Raw genomic sequence first — 21,250 nt, 5'->3', positions numbered from 1 at the left:
AGACAACAGACAACACATTTATTATCACTTGATTGTCACCTCTGGTGATTAAAGACTATTTGGGTGTGGCCTCCAATCCATTCATCTCTGCTTCGACCAAGCAGAGACTGACCATGAATGAAACTCCATGCGTCCCCTCAATTTATACACAATGCCTGGGCAAAATTCCACGTGGAGCTGACATTAAACAAATCACTGTGGCAGATGAGTTAGGATCACTAATGGACAACACCGAGGGTTTGCTTTGATTGTGTGGTATCCCAACTTTACCAGCAGAGGAAATACTTTTCATTTTTTCAGGCGATTTACATAGCTTGTCTGGACTGTGATAGTTTTTGAAGTCCCAAACTCTGGGCTTTGTTTGTTTTGTTTGTCTTTTTGCTTTAATAATCAAAGTAGAGCGAAATCCCTCATTAGGAGCTGATTCACTGTTTCTTAGTTTGGACTTTTCTGCATAGACATATCACATGCAGTCATATTTTTGTCTTCTGACAAAATAATGCAGTATGCATGACTTTGTGTGGGTGCATGTGCGTGTGTTACGGACTCTCTGTGGGACACTTGTGTGTGCCTCGATTAATCTGCTTTCTCTTTCTCAATCCTTCCGTGCACTGCTTTCTCATGTGGCTTGTATGAAATGGTTTTGTTGCTATCAGTCCTGCTAGGAGCTCACCAATAAACTTATTTGCATGATTATCCACATATGTAAAAAAAAATGTAGGCTTCTTACTGTGACAAATCTGTTTTTCCTCAGTAAACCACCTACCCTTTGGCAACATGGGACAATTCCACTTGCCAATAAACTTTATCTTGCACTTTTCTTGTTTGTGATGTCATTTTGGGGGTGACTCTGGCTCTCTTCATTGAACCCTGAGCTGTAGATTTCCTACCCTTCCTGTGGCCCTGTGCACGCTGGCCTGTGGGTGCTTGAAGGGCAGTGGACAGCGAATGAATGGTGGTTTGTGTATACTTCCACATGGAGAAAGAAAAGAGTTAGAGCACTCGTGTATAGATTCGTATACTCTGGATGCTGCAGTTCATGAATGAGCTCAGAGACCAGATATGTGACTGGCGAATTTGTCGGTCAGTTCTCTTGATATTGTCCAGGTCCAATGGTATACTTTCCTCCATCTTCTACACCTGACTGAGCCCCAGCTTTTGGTAATCATGGAGTGTTTGTGGGCCAGCATTAAGTGTGAGTGCATGGGATGTGTCTAGAGCCCTAAGAACCCATGAGTCAATCATCATGGACAGGAAGGCTTAGGGACAGTGGTACGTTGGTATGCACTGCTGAACAGCTATCTGAAGACATATCTCAAACGAAGAATGCATGAGACCCAAGTAAGTGTGATTATTAGGTGATTCACTTAAGAGGCAAACACTTGGTACCTTAGAAATGCTGGGTACTCACTGAGTCCTAACTAACTTGTCTATATCTTTGTGTCTACCATACGACATGCTTGTGTGAATCCCTCTCCTCATTCTAGATGCTGACAGCCAGGTCCCATGTAATGGTGGTTGATGAAGTGGAAACTTTTGGCACGATTAGTTGTGGTGGTGGAGCTCTCGCAGTAGCACTTAGCAGCCCCGCAAAGGGCAGAATTGATGAGAACTCCGCTCTTTAACTTGTGAGGTCACAGCAGTGACCAGGCAGCAAAACGGTCAGCGCCTGTGTCTTACACATTTTCCACTCACCAGCAATGTGAGATGAGGGATTTCCTGAACATCCTAAACACGGGCTGGTCCTGAGAAATGGCGATGCTGCAGTATCAAAGAATGGGTGCAGCCTTGGAGCTGCTGCTGTATGGAGATGGCTAGAATTTGGGGTTCCGCTCGTCTTCCGTGCACATGCTCTCCTGTCCGATCATGGCTTCCCCTACCATTGCGTGTGTCTCCCTTTATCCTTGTGCTCACTGCCTTCACTATTTTATTGTGGGTAAAATATACACAACACAAAATTGACTATTTTAAGCATGTTTAGGGAATGTCAGGGTATTCAGTACGCTCACAATGGAAGGCAGCCATGTCTACCCAGAACTGTTCACTTCCCCCACATAAACTCTGTCCCCCACAAAGCCAGCAGTTCCCAATCTCTTTCCATCCCTCCTCCTCCCTCCTCCCTCCTCTCTCTCTCTCTCTCTCTCTCTCTCTCTCTCTCTCTCTCTCTCTCTCTCTCTCTCTCTCTCTCTCTCTCTCTCTCTCTCTCTGTCTCTCTGATGTGGCCCAGCCTAGATATCTCATGTAAATGGCGTCATATGACTTGTCTTTGCCTTTGTACTGCCCCTCTCTCCTTTGGATAGTATTTCCAAGTTCTTGCACTCTGTAATATGTATCAGAACCTTTTTCCACTTTAGGGCTGAAAAATATTCTGTTGTTCGTGTCTATCACAGTCTTATTTATCCATTCACCTGTGGACAGATATTTGGCTTGTTTTCCACCTTCAGACTTCAATGCTGCTATGAGCTTTGGTGTCCAAGTATCTGTTTAGTCCCTGCTCAAAGGAAATGCTGGATCATGTTTTTGCAACTACACGATGTTTTACATTCTCCCCCACGGTGTTCAAGAGAAACAGTTTTTCTACGTTGTCACCAACACTTATTTTCTGTGGGTTTTCTTTTGTTGTTGTTTTTGTGTATGTGTGTGTTTTGGTTTAGTTTGGTCCTCATGAATGTGAAGTGATACTGCATATAATTTATATTTCTCTGACTAGTGACTGAATATCTCTTGCATGTGCTTATTAGCCAATTGATATGTTTTGAACAAATGTCTGTTTAAAACTTGCCCAGTTTTGAAGTGCATTGGGATGTCTGTTGTGGAGTGGTTTGCATATCAAGGTACTTCATCCTTTATCAGACACACAATGGCAGGTAGTGTCTTCATTCCTTGGGTTCGGTCGGTGTGTCTTCTGACGCATGCTCTACAGTGTCTGACGTACTGGGGGTCATCTTTCTGTTGTTGTTGCCTGTGTTGCTGGTGTCAGGGTGTTGCTAACTTTTTTGTTTTTTAATGCTAGATTATGATTTCCATCAGCTCTTGGTACCATCTTGTGATCAGTGATTTCAGGCAAACTGTGAGGATCCTTGGTCCTCTTAAGAACACTGTCTTTGTGTAGAGGAGGGCCGGGTGCATCTTTGAAGACGGTGGAATCAGGATCCAGAGTTCCTACAGGGTGCAGATTTCACAGCTCAGAGACACTGTCCATTCTCCTCTGCCTCCCACTACCGGAGGCCGCCTGCCAGTCTCTCCCTGTTAGTGTCTGTTCCAGCGGTGTCCTGGCATCTGCCACCTTGTGGTGATTAGTGGTACTGCCTGCGCCTTTCCTACTTCCTTCAAGCAGTTGAGCCTTGTTCAACTCCCTTAGAGTAATGAGTATTTGTGGGACCCGCCACTGCTTTCCAGACTCCCAACAAGACTGGGGTGATGTCTGGAATAAACTTTCTGCCCCCATCTCCACCTTCATTTGCGAATTCTAATTTGCCACTTTCCTCTTTTCTATTACTTTCTGTACACTTTCCTCTTTAAAAAGATTTCTGTTGTTGTTGTTTCAAAATAGGGTATATGTAGCCTCAACTATCAGCCATCTTGTTTTAGCCTCAAGTGCTGGGATTACAGGTGTGCACCACCACACCAACCCATGTGCTCTTCTTAATCTGTCTAGTTTCAGAGAAGTTATAAAATGCACATTTTTTTTAAAAGATCAGATTTGTTTTTAATAGTTTCTTAAGCCGGGCGCTGGTGGTTCATGCCAGTAATCCTAGCTACTCAGGAGACTGAGATCTGAGGATCACGGTTCAAAGCCAGCCCAAGCAGGAAAGTCTGTGAGACTCCTATCTCCAATAAACCACTAGAAAACCGGAAGTGGCGCTGTGGCTCAAGCAGTAGAGCGCTCACCTTGAGCTGAAGAGCTGAGGGACAGCGCCCAGGCCCAGAGTTCAAGCCCCATGACTGACAAAAAATAATAATAATAATAAAATGGTTTCTTAAATGTTTCAATAATAATAAAACAAAGACTTTTCTTTTTTAGGGACTTTGAAAGTACAAGTTGTAGAAAGTAGTTGGACTTTATTATAAAGGAAATATGAGGTAATACAAGTTAGTTTAAAATTGTTTATTTGGAGGGGAAAAAATGAGCCAGGAATACTGGAAAACAGCTTGTCATCCAGTCACTTGGGAGGCTGAGACAAGAGGACCTGAGTTCAAGGCCTGTCCGGGTTGCATTGTAATATCCTATATATACATATTATATATATATACATATAATATATATATATATATATACACACACACATATATATATATATGCAAGATAAACATGAAAAATAAAAAGAGCCTGATGCAAGTGACTTGAGCCTATGATTCTAGCTACTCAGTAGGCTGAGTTCTGAGAATCATGGTTCAAGGCCAGCCTGGGTAGGAAATGAGACTCTTATCAACAATTGACCAGCAAAAAAAAAAATCAGAAGTAGAGGTGGGGTTAGGTGGTAGAGTGCTTGCACATACACACACACAAGAGATTTGTTTTTTTCAAATCTCTCAGTGAAACCAACAAATTTTATGAAGATTTAAAGATGATTGGCTCTTATATTTTCAGTTCCTAGATTGTTGTGAAAATCTTGTTTCTAGAACTATGATGTACCTTTAATGTTAAATGATTTATGGATTTCAGGTTAAGAATCTCTGACTTATACAGTGAAAACAGGGGTTATACCAAAGAAACAACAAAAAATCACATAATACCTTATAAATATGTTTTAAAAAAAACAATAGCAAGGAAGAAAAAAACCATTCATGTGTCTATCTTGGGCTTCATTTCTTCCTAACATCATCTTATATGGTCATATGTACATAGCTTTTGTCTTTTCTCCCTGCATCTTGTATATACATTTTTCTAATTTAGGGAGGGGAAGGATAAAAACAAAATGCTTAAATGGGGATACAGGTGGACCCATTGTAACAACAAGATGTACAAGACACTATGTTGAAAACAAACTTTACAACTTTGGTGGGGGTTAGGGGGTAGTTGGGAAGGTGGGGAAGGAAGGGATGGTATGGGAAAAACAAAGGAGGAGGCAACAATGCTTGATAAAAAATGTACTCATTACCTTACTCATGTAACTGTAACCCCTCTGTACAGTATTTTCACAATAAAAACCATATTTAAAAAGAATCTGTGACTTAAATTTCTAGTGCACTTAGACAATCCCAGCAATGATATGTTTGTGTGACAGTAACTAATAAGATATCTAAGAAGTGCTTCACTGGGATTACCGGTCCACCAACACACCCAGCTTTGCTGTATATATTCATGTGTGTGTGCGCGCGCACACAACACTCCTGGTGCTTGAACTCAGGGCCTGGATGTTGTCCTTGAGCTTTTTTGCTCAATGCTAACACTCTACCACTTCAGCTACAACTCCACTTCCAGTGTTTTGGGTTATTAAATTGGAGATAAGAGTCTCATGGACCTTCCTGCTCAGGCTGACTTTGAACTGTGATCCTCAGGTCTCAGCCTCCTAGTAGCTAGAGTTATAGGCATGAGCCACCAGTGCCCAGCTGTGATATCTGTTCTAGAAATGGAAAGTGTGCTCTAATTCCACTACCTCTATCTCCCAATAATATTGTTTATTTTTTTTATCTTGCTCCTCATTGTTTGGCTTTCCTTACCTGTGCAACATCTTCATAGGCAGATGCTTTTCAGATCCTTTCTTGAAACGTACATTTCTTTTCTTTTTTGGGTGGTTCTAGGATTTGAACCCAGGGCCTTTGCTTGCCAAGCAGTACTCTACCACTGAGCCACTTCCCAGCCTCCTTTCCTTCAGTTATTTTTCAGGGAGGGCCTCGTGTCTTTTTGCTGACGCTGGCCTAGACCTTGGCCCTCCTCCTATGGGTCCTGCATAATTTGGATGGCAAGCCTGTGCAACCACACCCCGCTTGGTTGTTGACTTGGAGTCTTGCTGACTTTCTGTACCAGCTCTAACTCCCTATTAGGTGGGATTACAGGTGTGAGCCACTGCGCCCAACCTTACACCATAAATGTCCGTTAAAAGAAAGAAATAGGTTGGTGCGAATCTTTCACACCTGTCCATCACCCTCCACAGAGCGGCGGGGTGCGCTGTGCGGGGCGGCCCTCCCCGCAGCGGGGGGCTGGGGTGCTGGTGTGCGGGGCGGCCCTCCCGCGGCCGGGTGCTGGGGTGCGCTGTGCGGGGCGGCCCTCCCCGCAGCGGGGTGCTGGGGTGCGCTGTGCGGGGCGGCCCTCCCGCGGCCGGGTGCTGGGGTGCGCCGTGCGGGGCGGCCCTCCCGCGGCCGGGTGCTGGGGTGCGCCGTGCGGGGCGGCCCTCCCGCGGCCCGGTGCGTCGGGCTGTCTCTTGTCTCTTGGATACGCTGTTGCTGCCACACCTCGGTCCCCGCGCGACCCCGAGGCGGCCTGGGCTGGGCGAGGCGGGGGCCTGGGACCGTCGGGCCTGCAGCCATGCCCCCGCCGGTGGTCAGCCTGGCCGACTGCGCGCTCTTCTTATGTCCCTGGAAGCCGCGGAGAGCGAGAGCGAGGGCGGCGGGGGCCGCCGCGGCGGGGCGGCGCGCGGGGTCGCGGCCCGGCGAGCCCCGGCTGTTCGGGGTCAGCCTCCAGGAGCTCCAGCAGCGGGGACTGGCCGAGAACGGGGTGCCCACCGCGGTGAGGGGCGTCGTGGAGTACCTCGCCCGGCACGGTGAGCGGGGGGCCGGGGCGCGGGGGGCACGGGGGGGCGCGGGGGCACGGGGGGGGCACGGGGGGTGCGGGGGGCACGGGGGGGGCGCGGGGGCCCCGGGGGGGCGGGGGTCACGGGGGGTGCGGGGGGCACGGGGGGGGCGCGGGGGCCCCGGGGGGGCGGGGGTCACGGGGGGGCGCGGGGGGCACGAGGGCGGGGGGGGGGCGCGTGATTTCAGGGTGTGCGATGAGAATGTTGGGACAGGAAGTTAGTGCAGGGTACACTCTTCCCTTGAGAAAGGGGGTTCCTGCGGGGATCTGGGGGTGCAGAGCTTGCCTGGGGGAGGGGAAGGCGGGGATCTGGGGGTGCAGAGCTTGCCTGGGGGAGGGGAAGGCGGGGATTGGGGGTGCAGAGCTTGCCTAGCGTGTACTGGAACTGCTTGATCCAAGGCAGACAAGGGGGGGAGAGGGGGAGAAACAGGAGAGACAGACAGACAGACAGACGGAGGGAGAGGCAGGGGGGCAAGTGGAATAGAGAGAGGGAGGGAGAAAGCAGGAGAGGGGGAAGGGGGGCAGGGGAGGGAGGGAGGCAGGGAGAGAGCAGGAGGGGGGGGAGGGAGAGGAAGGAATTGTGTGACTTTTTTTGTTTTTGTTTTTTACAGTACTGCTTCAGTGCATCACATTAAACAAATCCTTGTAATCATTCTGGTTTCTGGTTGAGAATGTGTCCTAGTTTCAAGAGCTAAAGTACACTTCAAACAATCTGCTGTTCTGATACCAATAGTAGGTTCTTAATGGTTTAATCGTAAGGAGGTGTGTGTGTGTGTGTGTGTGTGTGTGTGTGTGTGTGTGTGTGTGTGTGTGTGTGCGTGTGTGTTTTAAGATCCTTTTTTTAATGTAATCACTCCTGGGGTATCTCACTGAGCTGATGTCAATTCTTTATTCTGTCTTAACTACCTTTGTGTCTTCAACAGGATGGGAAGGGGTCTCATTTCTAGAGTGATTTAACTTAAGCACGTGAAACATTTGGACAAAAATATAATATATAGCACCATTTGGAAGCTCTTATTATTACTGTCGCCATTGTTGTTGTTTGGGGTGCTGGAGCGTGAACCCTAGGCCTGCAGCATACAGAGCAGTTCTCTTCTGCTGAGCTGCACCCCCAGCCCATCTCCAGCCCATCTTTTGGTCATTAACAGCAAGGTAGCCCACAGACCTTCCAGCCTTCATGTAAAGTAAGACTTCAACCTGGATGAGTGAGAGAATGGATACCTCCTGGACTGCGGAGGAGAGCGCCACACTCAGTAACCAATCTCAGTGAACTCTCAAAGACTCGGGAAGAGGATTCTGAGGGATAAGCTGGGCAGTATTGTCACTTCTGAGCTACATACAACATGGCCCTACTGTGGAGCAGAAGTAAAATCAGTCGACATTAGAGGACGTGGATAGGTTAATATGCCATTTTAAAATAGACTTGAGCATCTATGATATAGGTATCCACAGGGGTCCTAGAACCAATACCACAGCAGACAGTCTGGATATACCAACAAATACGCCCTTTATGGGTTTTTTTTCTCCTTTAGTGTTCCTAGTGGTTGAACCTAGGGCCTCTTATTTGCTGGGCTGATGCTCTACCACTTAATCCACAACTCCAACCTTGTTTTCACTGTTTTGTTTTGTTTTGTTTTTTTGTCGGTTGTGGGTCTTGAACTCTGGGCCTGGGCGCTGTCCCTCAGCTCTTCAGCTCAAGACTATCACTCTACCTCTTGAGCCACAGCACCACTTCTGGTTTTCTGGTGGTTTGTTGGAGTCTGTCCAGGCTGGCTTTGAACCACGATCTTCAGATCTCAGCCTCCTGAGTAGCTAGGATTACAGGCATGAGCCACCAGTGCCCGGCTCCCTCCTGGGTATGCACTTGAGTCAAGCTCTGCCTACTGTAGTCATCTGGTCTGTTTGGGATCACAGGCGCCTGTCACCATGTCTGGCTGCCCTCTGGGGAGACAGTCTCCTTGACTTTTCTGTCCAGGCTGCTCTGGAACCACAGTCCTCCTAATCCCAGCCTCCCACATAGCTTAGGGTGGCAGGTGTATGCCCTGGAACCGTGCTATGGGTTGAGGTGGGGATCTCATGAATTCTGCCCAAGCTAGCCTCGAATCACGGTCCTCCTAATCTCAACCTCCCAAGTAGCTAGGATTGCAAAGGTGAGCCTCTGTGACCTGGTAGAATTTCTTCTAGCCCATTTTTTTTTTAAAAAAATCACTTAATTTCAAAATTATACTTCATAAAGAGTTTTACTCAATTTGAATTCTTCTCTGCTGTCCCACAGTGTGTAGATATCATCCTTAGAGAAATTCTCTCCTGGTGAGCATTGAATTATTTTACTAGTTTGTCCCAGTCATTTTTGATGATTAAAATATGAGACAATCTGTGGTGGTGTCTTTTCAGAATTTAAGATCATGTAGGACTTTGTACCTGCCACTAGAGGTCAGCATGCACTTGGGTATTGTGCCAGTGTATCCTGGGTCTAAGGGAGCTAGCTGAAAAGCCAATTCTGGTTTCCGGCATCATATTCATGTCATAGTCACCATTCCAACTGTATAAAGAAGTAGTGGTGCAGATGTTAACAAATGTCATTGTTCTTTCATGTCTAAGCCATTGTTAAGTCACTGTTTCAGAATGATTAACCCTTATCTTCTGGAATCAAATGTAACAGCATCTCTGAAAGGTACGGGAGGAACTCAGCTTCATGAGATGTCTGAATTCTGTCCTTGTCAACATTTCTCTTATGGTCATAACTTCCTGAAGCTTTAGAGGAGGAAAAAATTTAAAACTTATATAGCAGGACTTACAATTCAGTTAACATTATATGGGCTTTGCAGATAACATATAGCTTCCAGGGAGCTTTAAAAAATACTTGTATAGATTCTATTTCCTAGATAATATCTTGGTGGGGAAACTTCCCAGCTTGAAAAATCACCAAGACCACAAGAGTTGGTTTGGATGAGAAAAGTTCTTGAGCAAAGAGAACAATGCACATGAATAGCATGAGGTGGGAAGAAGGTTGGGAGAGGTTGACTTCAATGAGTTCCATTTAGACCTTATCTCCCTGCAAGAATGGTCCAGTGCCGTCAGGAGCTTTGAAGATCACAGGCAGCCCTTGAATCTGGACAGTTGTTTTGAAATTATTAGAAGTATTTTTATTTGAAGGAAGGTTAAAAAAAACCCAACCTTGTAGGAAGAAAAAGTCGAAGATCAAAGCTAAGAAAAGGTAGAATCAGATGAAAAGGGCATTTGCTGAGCAAAGAATAGAAGGCAAAGTAGGCTTAGAAACTGAGCAGACACAGGGGTGGGACACAGAAATGTCTAGATTTTCAGGATTTGCACTTTGACCTGGAATGGAAGGAGATACTCCTCTTTGTGTGTTCCAGATGTTTGATATCCGGATACCTTTCTGAAGTTAAAGGTAAACCTTGATAGAGCAAGAGTAAACAGACCAGGAAGGCTTTGAACGCTTCTAGTAGCAGCTGACAATGGGGTAGCATATAAATGATCAATTGCTGCCTAACAAATGACCTCAAATGTGGATTAAAGCAATAACATGTTATCTCAAAACTTCTGTGGGTCATGAATATGGACAGAGCCTAGCAGTTTCCCCAGAGTCCCTCCCAAGGCTGTGATGGTGAGTGACATGAGGCCGAAGTAGTAGTCCTCTCTGGTCCCATGCACCATGCTGTGGGTTGTTAGCACCAGGGTCTCAGGTACTGATCATTGGCCAGAGACTACCAATAGCAGCTTGCCCATCGCTCTTTCCATAGATGAAATACATAGCAGCTGCTTTGCCATGAGTGGGAGTTGGGAGTCGAAAGCAAGTGAGCGGGATTGCCAGAGTTGTTTATAATTGAATCTCAGATGTGACATCAAATCGCATTTGCTGTATTCTGTGAGAAGCCGGACACGGCGCAGCCCTCCGTCCACTGCAGCGTTGTGTATGATATCAAGAGGTGCAGGGATCAGGGAGAAGCAGCGCCTGCCACATACACTCTGCACACCCTGGAGAGAGGGCCCGGGAGGGGGTTAGAGGTACAGGAAGAGACAGTCCTGCTTTGTGGTCAGGCTTGTCTTGAACTCCTGAATTCAAGTGACATGTCTTCCTCACCTTGCTAGGTACAGAAAGTACAGGTGTACACTATCCTGGCGAAATAGACATTTTTTTTAAATAGAGACATAACATTTGTCCATCTTCATGGGATACCTTAGGGTGTTGATACATATGTACAATACACGATAGTGAAATTTCTGTCTCTTCAAACATCTTCGTATTGGACATTTTATATTCTTTTCCAGTTATTTTCAAATCCAGCAACCTTTGTTTTGGTTTCTGTAGAGGGCTTTCCTAGCAGGTGTAAGGCCCTTTCTTTGATCTCTAGCACAGTGAAATAGAAATCACCAAATTCTTTAAGCAAGAGCTACCCTATTTGCTACAGGGAAGCTAGAAATAACCCCTCCTGTCTATTTTGGTGTCCATCATTTAGCTTCTTTCCATCTCTTCTGCTCTGTTTTATCACAGTCTCTAGGGACCAGCTGTTTTGGGTCCTATTACCATCCATTTCTAGTTGGTATATTGGGACCACTGGCTAAGCTCAGTGTAGAGCGACTCCTAGAGCTGGGGCCCTTGTACCCCAGCTCATAATAATCGCAGATAGAATTCAGAAGCTTCTTCCACATCACTTACTTCCGCACATTCCTGGAATGTGAGTACCATGTAAGATTACACCATTAAAACATCTTTAAATAACACTACGTGTTCTCTGAATATTGTATCGCCTGATTTTTACTTGTTTTTTCTAATATTCATGTACGTTCTCTTTAGTTCATGGTTAGTAGATGTCAAAACATTTGTGTAAGTGTGTGTGTGTGTGTGTGTGTGTGTGTGTGCGCACGGTGGTACTGGGGCTTGAACTCGCTCTTGTTTAGCTTTTTCTCTTCAGGTTGGCACTCTGCCACTTGAGCCACCCTTTCACGTCCAACATTTTGCTGGCTCCTTAGAGATATAAGTCTTGAGGACTTGGCTGCCTAGGCCAGCCTCTAACTGCGATCCTCAGATGTCAGCCTCTTGAGTAGCGAGTATTACAGGTGTGACCCACCCACCAGTGTCTGGCAAACACTCATTATTCTAAGAAAACTTTCTTTTGTAAAGTATGAAAATCTCCCCATAATCATATTCTCAGATTCCTAGGCTGAGATTGATGCATTTCAGTTGTGGGTTTTTATTTGAAGATTCATGTTTGTTGATAGAGGATGATGAGGAATTATATTCTGTCCCCCCCTTGGTGTTTCAGGGCTCACCCAGGAAGGCTTGTTCAGGGTGAATGGGAACATGAAGGTGGTGGAGCACCTGCGGATGCAGATGGAAAATGGGGTGCATCTGCAGCTAGGGGCACAGGGGGAGGAGCAGGTGCGTGCAGCCGCCAGCCTGCTGAAGCTCTTCCTGCGCCTGCTGCCAGAGCGTGTGATCCCCGCCTCGCTGCAGCCCCGCTTCCTCCAGCTCCTGCAAGGTTAGTGCTGCAAATGCCCCGGGGCCTACAAACAACCCGAGGTTTCTGGTTAAAGCTGTGCTGCAAAATGAGCCGGGCAAATTAAGCAACAGAGACAGGCATCGGAAGCTCATGCTTATAATGTAGCTGGTACTCAGGAGGCTGAGATCTTAGGATTATGGTTCAAGGTCAGCCAGGGTAGAAAATTGTTTAAGACTCCTAATTCCAATTAACCTTCAAAAAAAAAAAGGAAGTGGAGCTGTGATTCAAGTGGTAGAGCACTAACTGAACAAATAAAGCTCAGGGTCAGCATTCAGGCCCTGAGTTCAAGTCCTGGTTCCTGCACTAAAGAAAAAAAAGAGCAAATAATATACACCTTCAGAGGTTTGTAATTTCTGCAATAACTACCTGCCATTTCCCACCAACTCTTCTCTCCTACCTAAAATAATCCCAAACTGATGATGAAATCCTCATGATCAAATGGAGTTTCTGAAACCATAGACAGGTAAAAACATTAAAACCTGACACCTTGGGGAGGAAGAAGCTTCCCTGACAGGGAACACTCTATGGGGACAGATGGGATGATAGCTGAGGATTGACCTGTGAGCCTGGACGTGCACTGTGGGGTTGTCTGGACGTACACTGTGGGGTTGTCTGGACGTACACTGTGGGGTTGTCTGGACGTACACTGTGGGGTTGTCTGGATGTGCACTGTGGGGTTGTCTGGACATACACTGTGGGGTTGTCTGGACGTGCACTGGTGGGGTTGGCTGGACATACACTGTGGGGTTGTCTGGACGTACACTGTGGGGTTGTCTGGATGCACTGTGGGGTTGTCTGGACGTACACTGTGGGGTTGTCTGGACCTGCACTGTGGGGTTGTCTGGACGTGCACTGTGGGGTTGTCTGGACGTACACTGTGGGGTTGTCTGGATGTACACTGTGGGGTTGTCTGGACGTACACTGTGGGGTTGTCTGGATGTGTACTGGTGGGGTTGTCTGGACGTACACTGTGGGGTTGTCTGGATGTACACTGTGGGGTTGTCTGGACGTACACTGTGGGGTTGTCTGGACGTACACTGTGGGGTTGTCTGGACGTACACTGTGGGGTTGTCTGGACGTACACTGTGGGGTTGTCTGGATGTGCACTGTGGGGTTGTCTGGACGTGCACTATGGGGTTGTCTGGACCTGCACTGTGGGGTTGTCTGGACATACACTGTGGGGTTGTCTGGATGTGTACTGGTGGGGTTGTCTGGATGTGCACTGTGGGGTTGTCTGGACGTGCACTGTGGGGTTGTCTGGACGTGCACTGTGGAGTTGTCTGGACGTGCACTGTGGGGTTGTCTGGACCTGCACTGTGGGGTTGTCTGGATGTGCACTGTGGGGTTGTCTGGACGTACACTGTGGGGTTGTCTGGATGTGTACTGGTGGGGTTGTCTGGACGTGCACTGTGGGGTTGTCTGGATGTGTACTGGTGGTGTTGTCTGGACGTGCACTGTGGGGTTGTCTGGACATACACTGTGGGGTTGTCTGTATGTACACTGTGGGGTTGTCTGGATGTACACTGTGGGGTTGTCTGGATGTGCACTGTGGGGTTGTCTGGATGTACACTGTGGGGTTGTCTGGATGTGCACTGTGGGGTGGTCTGGACGTGCACTTTGGGGTTGTCTGGATGTGTACTGGTGGGGTTGTCTGGACGTACACTGTGGGGTTGTCTGGATGTGCACTGTGGGGTTGTCTGGACGTGCACTGTGGGGTTGTCTGGATGTACACTGTGGGGTTGTCTGGACGTACACTATGGGGTTGTCTGGACGTGCACTGTGGGGTTGTCTGGACGTGCACTGTGGGGTTGTCTGGACGTGCACTGTGGGGTTGTCTGGATGTGCACTGGTGGGGTTGTCTGGATATGCACTGTGGGGTTGTCTGGACGTACACTGTGGGGTTGTCTGGATGTACACTGTGGGGTTGTCTGGACATACACTGTGGGGTTGTCTGTATGTACACTGTGGGGTTGTCTGGATGTACACTGTGGGGTTGTCTGGACGTGCACTGTGGGGTTGTCTGGACGTGCACTGTGGGGTTGTCTGGATGTGCACTGTGGGGTTGTCTGGATGTACACTGTGGGGTTGTCTGGATGTGCACTGTGGGGTGGTCTGGACGTGCACTTTGGGGTTGTCTGGATGTGTACTGGTCGGGTTGTCTGGACGTACACTGTGGGGTTGTCTGGATGTGCACTGTGGGGTTGTCTGGACGTGCACTGTGGGGTTGTCTGGATGTACACTGTGGGGTTGTCTGGACGTACACTGTGGGGTTGTCTGGACGTGCACTGTGGGGTTGTCTGGACGTGCACTATGGGGTTGTCTGGACGTGCACTGTGGGGTTGTCTGGACGTGCACTGTGGGGTTGTCTGGATGTGCACTGTGGGGTTGTCTGGATGTGCACTGGTGGGGTTGTCTGGATATGCACTGTGGGGTTGTCTGGACGTACACTGTGGGGTTGTCTGGATGTACACTGTGGGGTTGTCTGGACATGCACTGTGGGATTGTCTGGACGTGCACTGGGGGGGTTGTCTGGACGTGCACTGTGGTGTTGTCTGGACGTGCACTGTGGGGTTGTCTGGACGTGCACTGTGGGGTTGTCTGGACGTGCACTGTGGTGTTGTCTGGACGTGCACTGTGGGGTTGTCTGGACGTACACTGTGGGGTTGTCTGGACGTACACTGTGGGGTTGTCTGGATGTACGCTGTGGGGTTGTCTGGATGTGCACTGTGGGGTTGTCTGGACATACACTGTGGGGTTGTCTGGACGTGCACTGGTGGGGTTGCTTGCACAAGCCCCCCTGGTTCCATACCAGGACCACCAAAATTAAAAAGAGCAAGTGGCTTTATACTTGAATATACACAACATCTTTTTGATATTAAAGCCAAATCCAAACTGTCCAGCCAACATCCATCAGGGAAAGCAGTTTAGCAAAAGATAAAATTTAAATGTGGTCGATAATACATGGTGAAAGGTCTAACATAGGATGAGTAGTGGTTAAAATAGGAAATGATTTTGCAGGCTCGTGTGTGTAAGGCTTGGTCCCCAGAAGGTAGCACTGTTTTGGAAGGCTCTGGAAAGTTTCAGAGGTAGGTCACTGGAGACATGTGTTTGCAGGTCATGCCTGGTCCTGAGTTTATCTACTTCCTGTCCACCATGAGGTCATCAGCCTCCCCCAAAAGCTCTTGTTCTGCCATGATGTTCTGCCTCACTGTAGGCTCAAAATAAATGTAGGCAAAGATGGTGTGCCGGAACTGCTAAACCATGAGCCAAAATCAATCCTCAGATCGTGTCTGCCAGCATTGTGTCACAGCAATGAGCAAACGTATTCAGCTACGGAACTAGTCTGTGTCTACAAAAAGTAATTTGTTGAAGATAGAAGTCTCGTGATGGAAGATGATAGGCTGTGCCGTGTAAAACAGTGGGATGTGATGATGCTGGCTTCTGGGAGATCATCTCAAAGACCAGCAGAAGTCCAGGCCATGGTCCTTAAGAATGTGCATCACATAAATGGTTACCAGTGGGGGCTTTTTCTTATTGTAGCAAAATATACATGGTCTAAAGTTTACTATTGGAACCATGCTTACATGTCTAATTCAGTGGCGTGAAGAACATTTGCAGCATGGAACAATTATAGCCACTGTCTATTTCCAAAACGGTTCATCATTCCACAGAAAAGGTTGTAATGGAGTTGAAAAAGAAGGCCTCCAGAGATGGGAGAAAGACTGTGAACAGGACATGGCTAAGTTAGATATGGCGGGAAAGAGAGAACTCAGAGATAAGCCTGAGGTTTTTGCACCCTGGTGACTTACACAGAAAGCAGCAATGTGGAATCTCTATCTTTGGCACGGCCCACACAGCCAGGAGGTCCCTAGTGGCAGAAGGTGATGTGTTAGACCATGAGTAGGCACCAATAAGCTGGAAAGGGAATTTTGAGGCAGTTTTGGTAGCAGTGGGGAGAACTCCCAGCGAATTTTGTGCTTTGACAATACTGGAAGCCATTCAGATATTTTCTGTCTGTACCTAGGGTAGAGCCATTGATAGGAATGGCAAAGTAATCCAGCCTGTCAGACCTGCTCTTTTGTCCTGAAAGTCAGAGATGTCTTCTACTTTCTAGGAACTTTCTATGGATGACTAAGATGCCGACCCTTTACCCAGCAAATTAGAACTTAACCTAGAAGCCCAATGTGCTTCCCAACTTGGTGATATCTGATTCTTTTCTTGTGGGGACTTTATTGTCTGTGTCAGAGATACAGTTATTTTCACTGAAGAAAGAGGAGAGTCTTGATGTGGCATCTTTACCAGGGATCCCTTCATTGAAAAGGATGGAAGTCAAGAGGGCAGAAGATTGAGCTGGGCACCAGTAGCTCATGCCTGTAACACTAGCTACTCAGGAGGCTGAAATCTGAGGATCTTGATCTGAAGCCAGCTCAAGCAGGAAAGTCTATGAGACTCTAATCTTCAATAAACCATCAGAAAAAAAAAGTGGGACTGTTGCTCAAAACGGTAGAGCACTAGCTTTGAACAAAAGAGCTCAGGGACAGAGCCCAGGCCCTGAGTTCAAGGCCCGTGACTGAAAAAAAGAGAGAGAGAGAAGATTGTGGGGGATATACAGGATGTAGTAGTTTGTGAACCAGTTTGGACTATATAGTGAAACCCTGTCTCAGAAAACAGTAACAATAAATGACAATTTTCAAACATGAAAAGAAAACAACAATGAGAAGGAAAAAAAAAGCCAAGCACTGGTGTTTCACGCTTATAATCCTTGCTACTCAGGAGGCTGAGATCTAAGGATCTTAGTTTGAAGCCAGCCTGAGCAAGAAGGTCCATGCACACCAGAAAAAAAATAAAAACAGATGTGGAGCTGTGGCTCAAAGGGGTAGGGCACTAGCTTTGAGTGAAAAAGCTCAGGGACAGTACCCAGGCCCTGAGTTCAAGTCCCCTGACAGACCAAAAGGAAGAAAAAAAAAGATTCCAGGGCAGGAGGCCATGATGAGGGGCTCACTTTAAATGGATGAGGAAGGTTTGTGCTTGGGCCGAAGATTGTGAGGATGAGAGTCTATCCCAGCCTCCTGTATAGACACATGGGCTCCTTTCCATTCTGGGTACCAATTATGGTTGGACAATGCTGAAACTATAGGTAAATAACAACAAGCTAATTTGCATCGCTTTCCTTGAACATGAAGTACCTGCAAGGATTTTGCCTGGAGGCCCTGTGTTTGGCAGCCTATGAGTGTCCGGGTGGCCTGGCTCTTGGCTGTGTTGCCAATGGGTCATCATTGGGTGGAAACAAGAGTTGTAGCAAGGTCACTGCTGGCTTGCTGCAAGGTCACGGCCAGATTGCCGCCAGGTCCCAACTGGTTGCTGCAAGGTCACTGCCATATTGCCACAAGGTTAGCACCTAGTTGCTTCAAGGTCGTGTCTGGATGGCCACAAGGCCACAGCCGAATTGCCACAAGGTCACCACTGGATGGCCGCTAGGTGGCAGCCTGGCTGCTGAAACCTCCTCCCCACAAGGCCTTCTTCACACCCGAGGAGAGGGAAGGTTGCGTGGCCAGCCACGCGCCACGGAGCCAGCAGCTAGAATCCACACTGTGACTTCCAGCCCAGCCCACACTTCCCCACTGTAGTGAGTAAGTGACCCAGCCAGGGCTCCCCAAAACAGAATGCCACAGGCCTGCATCTCACATACAGACATGCGATTTTCTGCTCTAGGACCAGAGGTCCATGATAAAGGGACAGTAGAGGGGCTTCTGGTAGGGTCCCCTCTATTTAAAATGTCCAAGAATCCTTTTCTATTTCCTATTATCTGGCCTTGCCAGCTCTGCCCGTTAGCGCCAGTCTGGAGTAGCAGAGGGCTCCCTAGGCCTTATAGACTTCAAAACGATTTTTTTTTATGCTGGTCCTGGGGCTTGAACTTGGCCTGGATGCTGTCCTGAGCTCTTTTGGCTCAAGGCTGGTGTTCTACCACCAGAGCCACAGCTCCACGTCAGTCTTTTTGGTGGATAATAGGAGATCAGAGTCTCACAGACTTTCCTTCCCAGGCTGCTTTGAACTGTGAGCCTCAGATCTCAGCCTCTTAAGTAGCTAGGCATGAGCCACCAGCACCTTCCTCAGAAGTGATCTAATTTTAATCACTTGTACCTACTTGTAGAGTTCTCTGAAATCTGTTTTACCTTTTCTATTGGTCTTTTAATTTCTTTTTCTTTTTTTTTTTGGTTGGTTATAGGGGTCTTGGGGCTTGAACTCTGGGCCTGGGCACTGTCTCTCAGCTCTTCTGCTCAAGTTGAGTGCTCTACCACTTAAGCCACAGCACCACTTCCGGTTTCTGGTGGTTTATTGGAGATAAGAGTCTCGCAGACTTTCCTGCCTGGGCTGGCTCTGAACCTCTATCCTCAGCCTCCTGAGCAGCTAGGATTATAGGCATGAGCCTCCAGCACCTGGCTTGCTTACCTTTAAAAAAAAATAATTGTTATTATCTAAGTGATGTTCAGAGGGATCAAAGGTGCATAAGTCAGGTAAAAGGAACATTTCTTTTTGGACAATGTTACCCCTTCCCTCACTGTCTCCTACTTTCCCCCTTATCTCCACCTACAAGTTGTTTAGTTCATTTTCTACATAGCGTCCAGTGAGTACTACTACTGCATTTGTTCACCCTGTGTCCCTCCATTTCTGTGCACCTCTCTTGCCCTCCCAAAGACAGATAAATGAACAAACAAGACAAAAAGAAAAGAAAACAAAGAAAAAAACTGTTGTTTCCATTTCCTGGAGTTCTTTCCGATCAATATTATGTGATCAGAAGCACATAGGCATTGTGCTTTTGTGCTCCTCCCCTAAGAGTCTCCTCGTCTGGTCTCGCTGTGAGTGCCGAGTCCTGCATTGCTCACCTTTCAAAATTGTTCAGCCCTCCAAAAAGTCTCTTCCTATAAAACAGTCATTATCAAACTCTAAGTGCTACTCTTTCCTGTTTTTTCTCTGTGTCTTTTAGGCTTTCTGTCACCAAGATCAAATAGGTAGGCAATTTATTTTTTCCTAAGCAAAGACTGGAGCGGCATGGCAGGGCTGGCAGGGGTCGGGAACACTGCAGTACAGGGGAAGCTAACTTTCCACGTAGCACACACACACACACACACACACACACACACACACACACACACACACACACACACACACGCGCACACACACACACACACTGGCGGCATGCCAGCTGGCTGGCTTCCACCAGACTCACATGACAGGAAAAAAAAACATTGTATTGATGAGGGCTGACCCCCGTTATAGACCTTGATAAGCACGATGTGTTCTTAGCTGAGTGTGCATAGCCAGCTGGACTTTCCTGGTAATAGTAGCAGCCTTTGACTGTGAGGTAGTATCGAGTAGGGAGTAAGAGTACTCAAGCTTGCAAAGAAAAACTAGGAGAGTGAGATTGTTTCACAGAAGGACAGCTGGTCTTAAGGATTGTGAGCAAGTGCATGATTGTGTGTGAATGTGTGTGTGTGTCTGTGCATGTGTGCATGCATTCATACACATGCCAATACTAGGGTTTGAACATACGGACTTCTGTCTCTCATTTGACTTTTTTACTCATAGCTGGTGCTGTACCATTTGAGCCACAGCTGCACTTCTGGATGTTTGCTGGGCGATTGAAGATAAAGGTCTCTCAGGTTTGTCCACCTGGCCTGGCTTTGAACCCTAATCTTTAGATTTCAGTCTCCTGAGTAGCTAGGATTTACAGGCGTGAGCCACCAGCACCCAGCTATAAAACATCCTCCCACTTGCTTTTTCCCAGGCTTCTTTTTCAAGTCTGTTTGACAACTTCAAAATGGAAATCACCCAACTTAAATCAGCCCTCTTCAAGTGGACAAATCAGGGGTTGTTGGTATTTTTACAAAGTATACCCATCATCACTATCTAATTTTAGAACACTTATATGACCTCAAAAAGAAATACTGTGCCCATTTTGTGCTCTGCTCCTTCCTGCCCTCGGCCCATCTCTGAGAAGACAGGAAGATACTTTATAGTCATTTGCTGCCCGTGGGCATTTCAACCTTGAAACATGGCGCAAGGTGTGATCTTTTGTGACTCATTTTCTTGACCTTGCATGATAATGCTTCAAGATTAAAGGAACTTCAAGTCCTTTTTATGACTGCTTAGTACTTCATTCTAGGAGTGTAAAGCTTTTTATGTATCCAGGAATCTGTTGACAGATATTTGGGTTGTCTGTGCTATTTTAGGGCTGTAGGAAAGTTTGAACTCAAGGCCCTATCTTTGCTGGGCAGATGGTCTGTTTCTTGAGCGACAACCCAGCCCACTGTTGCTTTTCAGTTTTCAGGTGTGTGTGTGTGTGTTTTGTTTTTTGGTTTTGTTTTCAGATTGTAACCCACATTTTTTGCCTGGGATCAGCCCCAGACTAGATCACTCTTAACTCGGTAGTGTTGCCTGGACTATATCTGCATATCACCACATCCAGCTTGTTGGTTGAGATAGGATCTTGCTAACATCTTGCCCAGGTTGATCTCCAGCCAGGATCCTCCTGGTCTCTGCCTCCTGAGCAGCTGGGATTACAACCTGGGCTACCATCCCCAGCCCGTTTCTGTTTTGTAACTACTGGTAAAATATAGTTATTAACATTTTTGCTCAAGTTTTTATATGGACATACATTTGATTGGTGCTTAGGAGTAGAGTTTTATCATGTGATAACTTGGACACATTTTACACCTTGAGAAGCTCTTTTCCCAGAGTCTGTATTATTTGACATTCTCGTCAGTAACCAATGAAAGGTTTGTTGGTGTTGATTTGTACCAGTACTGAGACTTGAACTCAGGGCTTGGGCTCTGTCCCTTAGCTTTTTCTATCAAGGCTACAGCTTCACGTCCATCTTTTTGGTTATTAATTGAAAATAAGAGTCTTAAGGTAGTTAATTGGAAGTAAGAGTCTCATGGACTTTTCCTACTCATACAGGCTTTGAACTGTGATCCTTAGATCTCACCCTCCT

The 21,250-nt window shown here is 47.0% G+C and overlaps 1 protein-coding gene across 3 annotated transcripts in view; it reads left to right on the top strand.

The window, feature by feature from the left end:
• Fam13a (family with sequence similarity 13 member A) overlaps positions 1–21,250 on the top strand; it is a 191,163-nt gene that overhangs the window by 3,226 nt on the left and 166,687 nt on the right. Inside the window, exons 1-2 of one of the 3 annotated variants that reach the window (XM_070022271.1) lie at positions 6,637–6,704; positions 12,022–12,237. In XM_070022271.1, coding sequence (XP_069878372.1) covers positions 12,060–12,237 — 178 coding nt within the window. In that variant the 5' untranslated portion in view covers positions 6,637–6,704; positions 12,022–12,059. Of the gene's footprint in view, positions 1–6,636; positions 6,705–7,310; positions 7,466–12,021; positions 12,238–21,250 lie in introns of those variants that run through there. The other 2 variants (XM_070022270.1, XM_070022269.1) reach the window with 2 other exon arrangements.

This window comes from Dipodomys merriami, unplaced genomic scaffold, assembly GCF_024711535.1.
Source record: "Dipodomys merriami isolate MVZ:Mamm:240054 unplaced genomic scaffold, mDipMer1.0.p SCAF_15, whole genome shotgun sequence".
NCBI classification, from domain to species: Eukaryota; Metazoa; Chordata; class Mammalia; order Rodentia; family Heteromyidae; genus Dipodomys; species Dipodomys merriami.
This window is presented reverse-complemented; position numbering and strand designations above follow the sequence as displayed.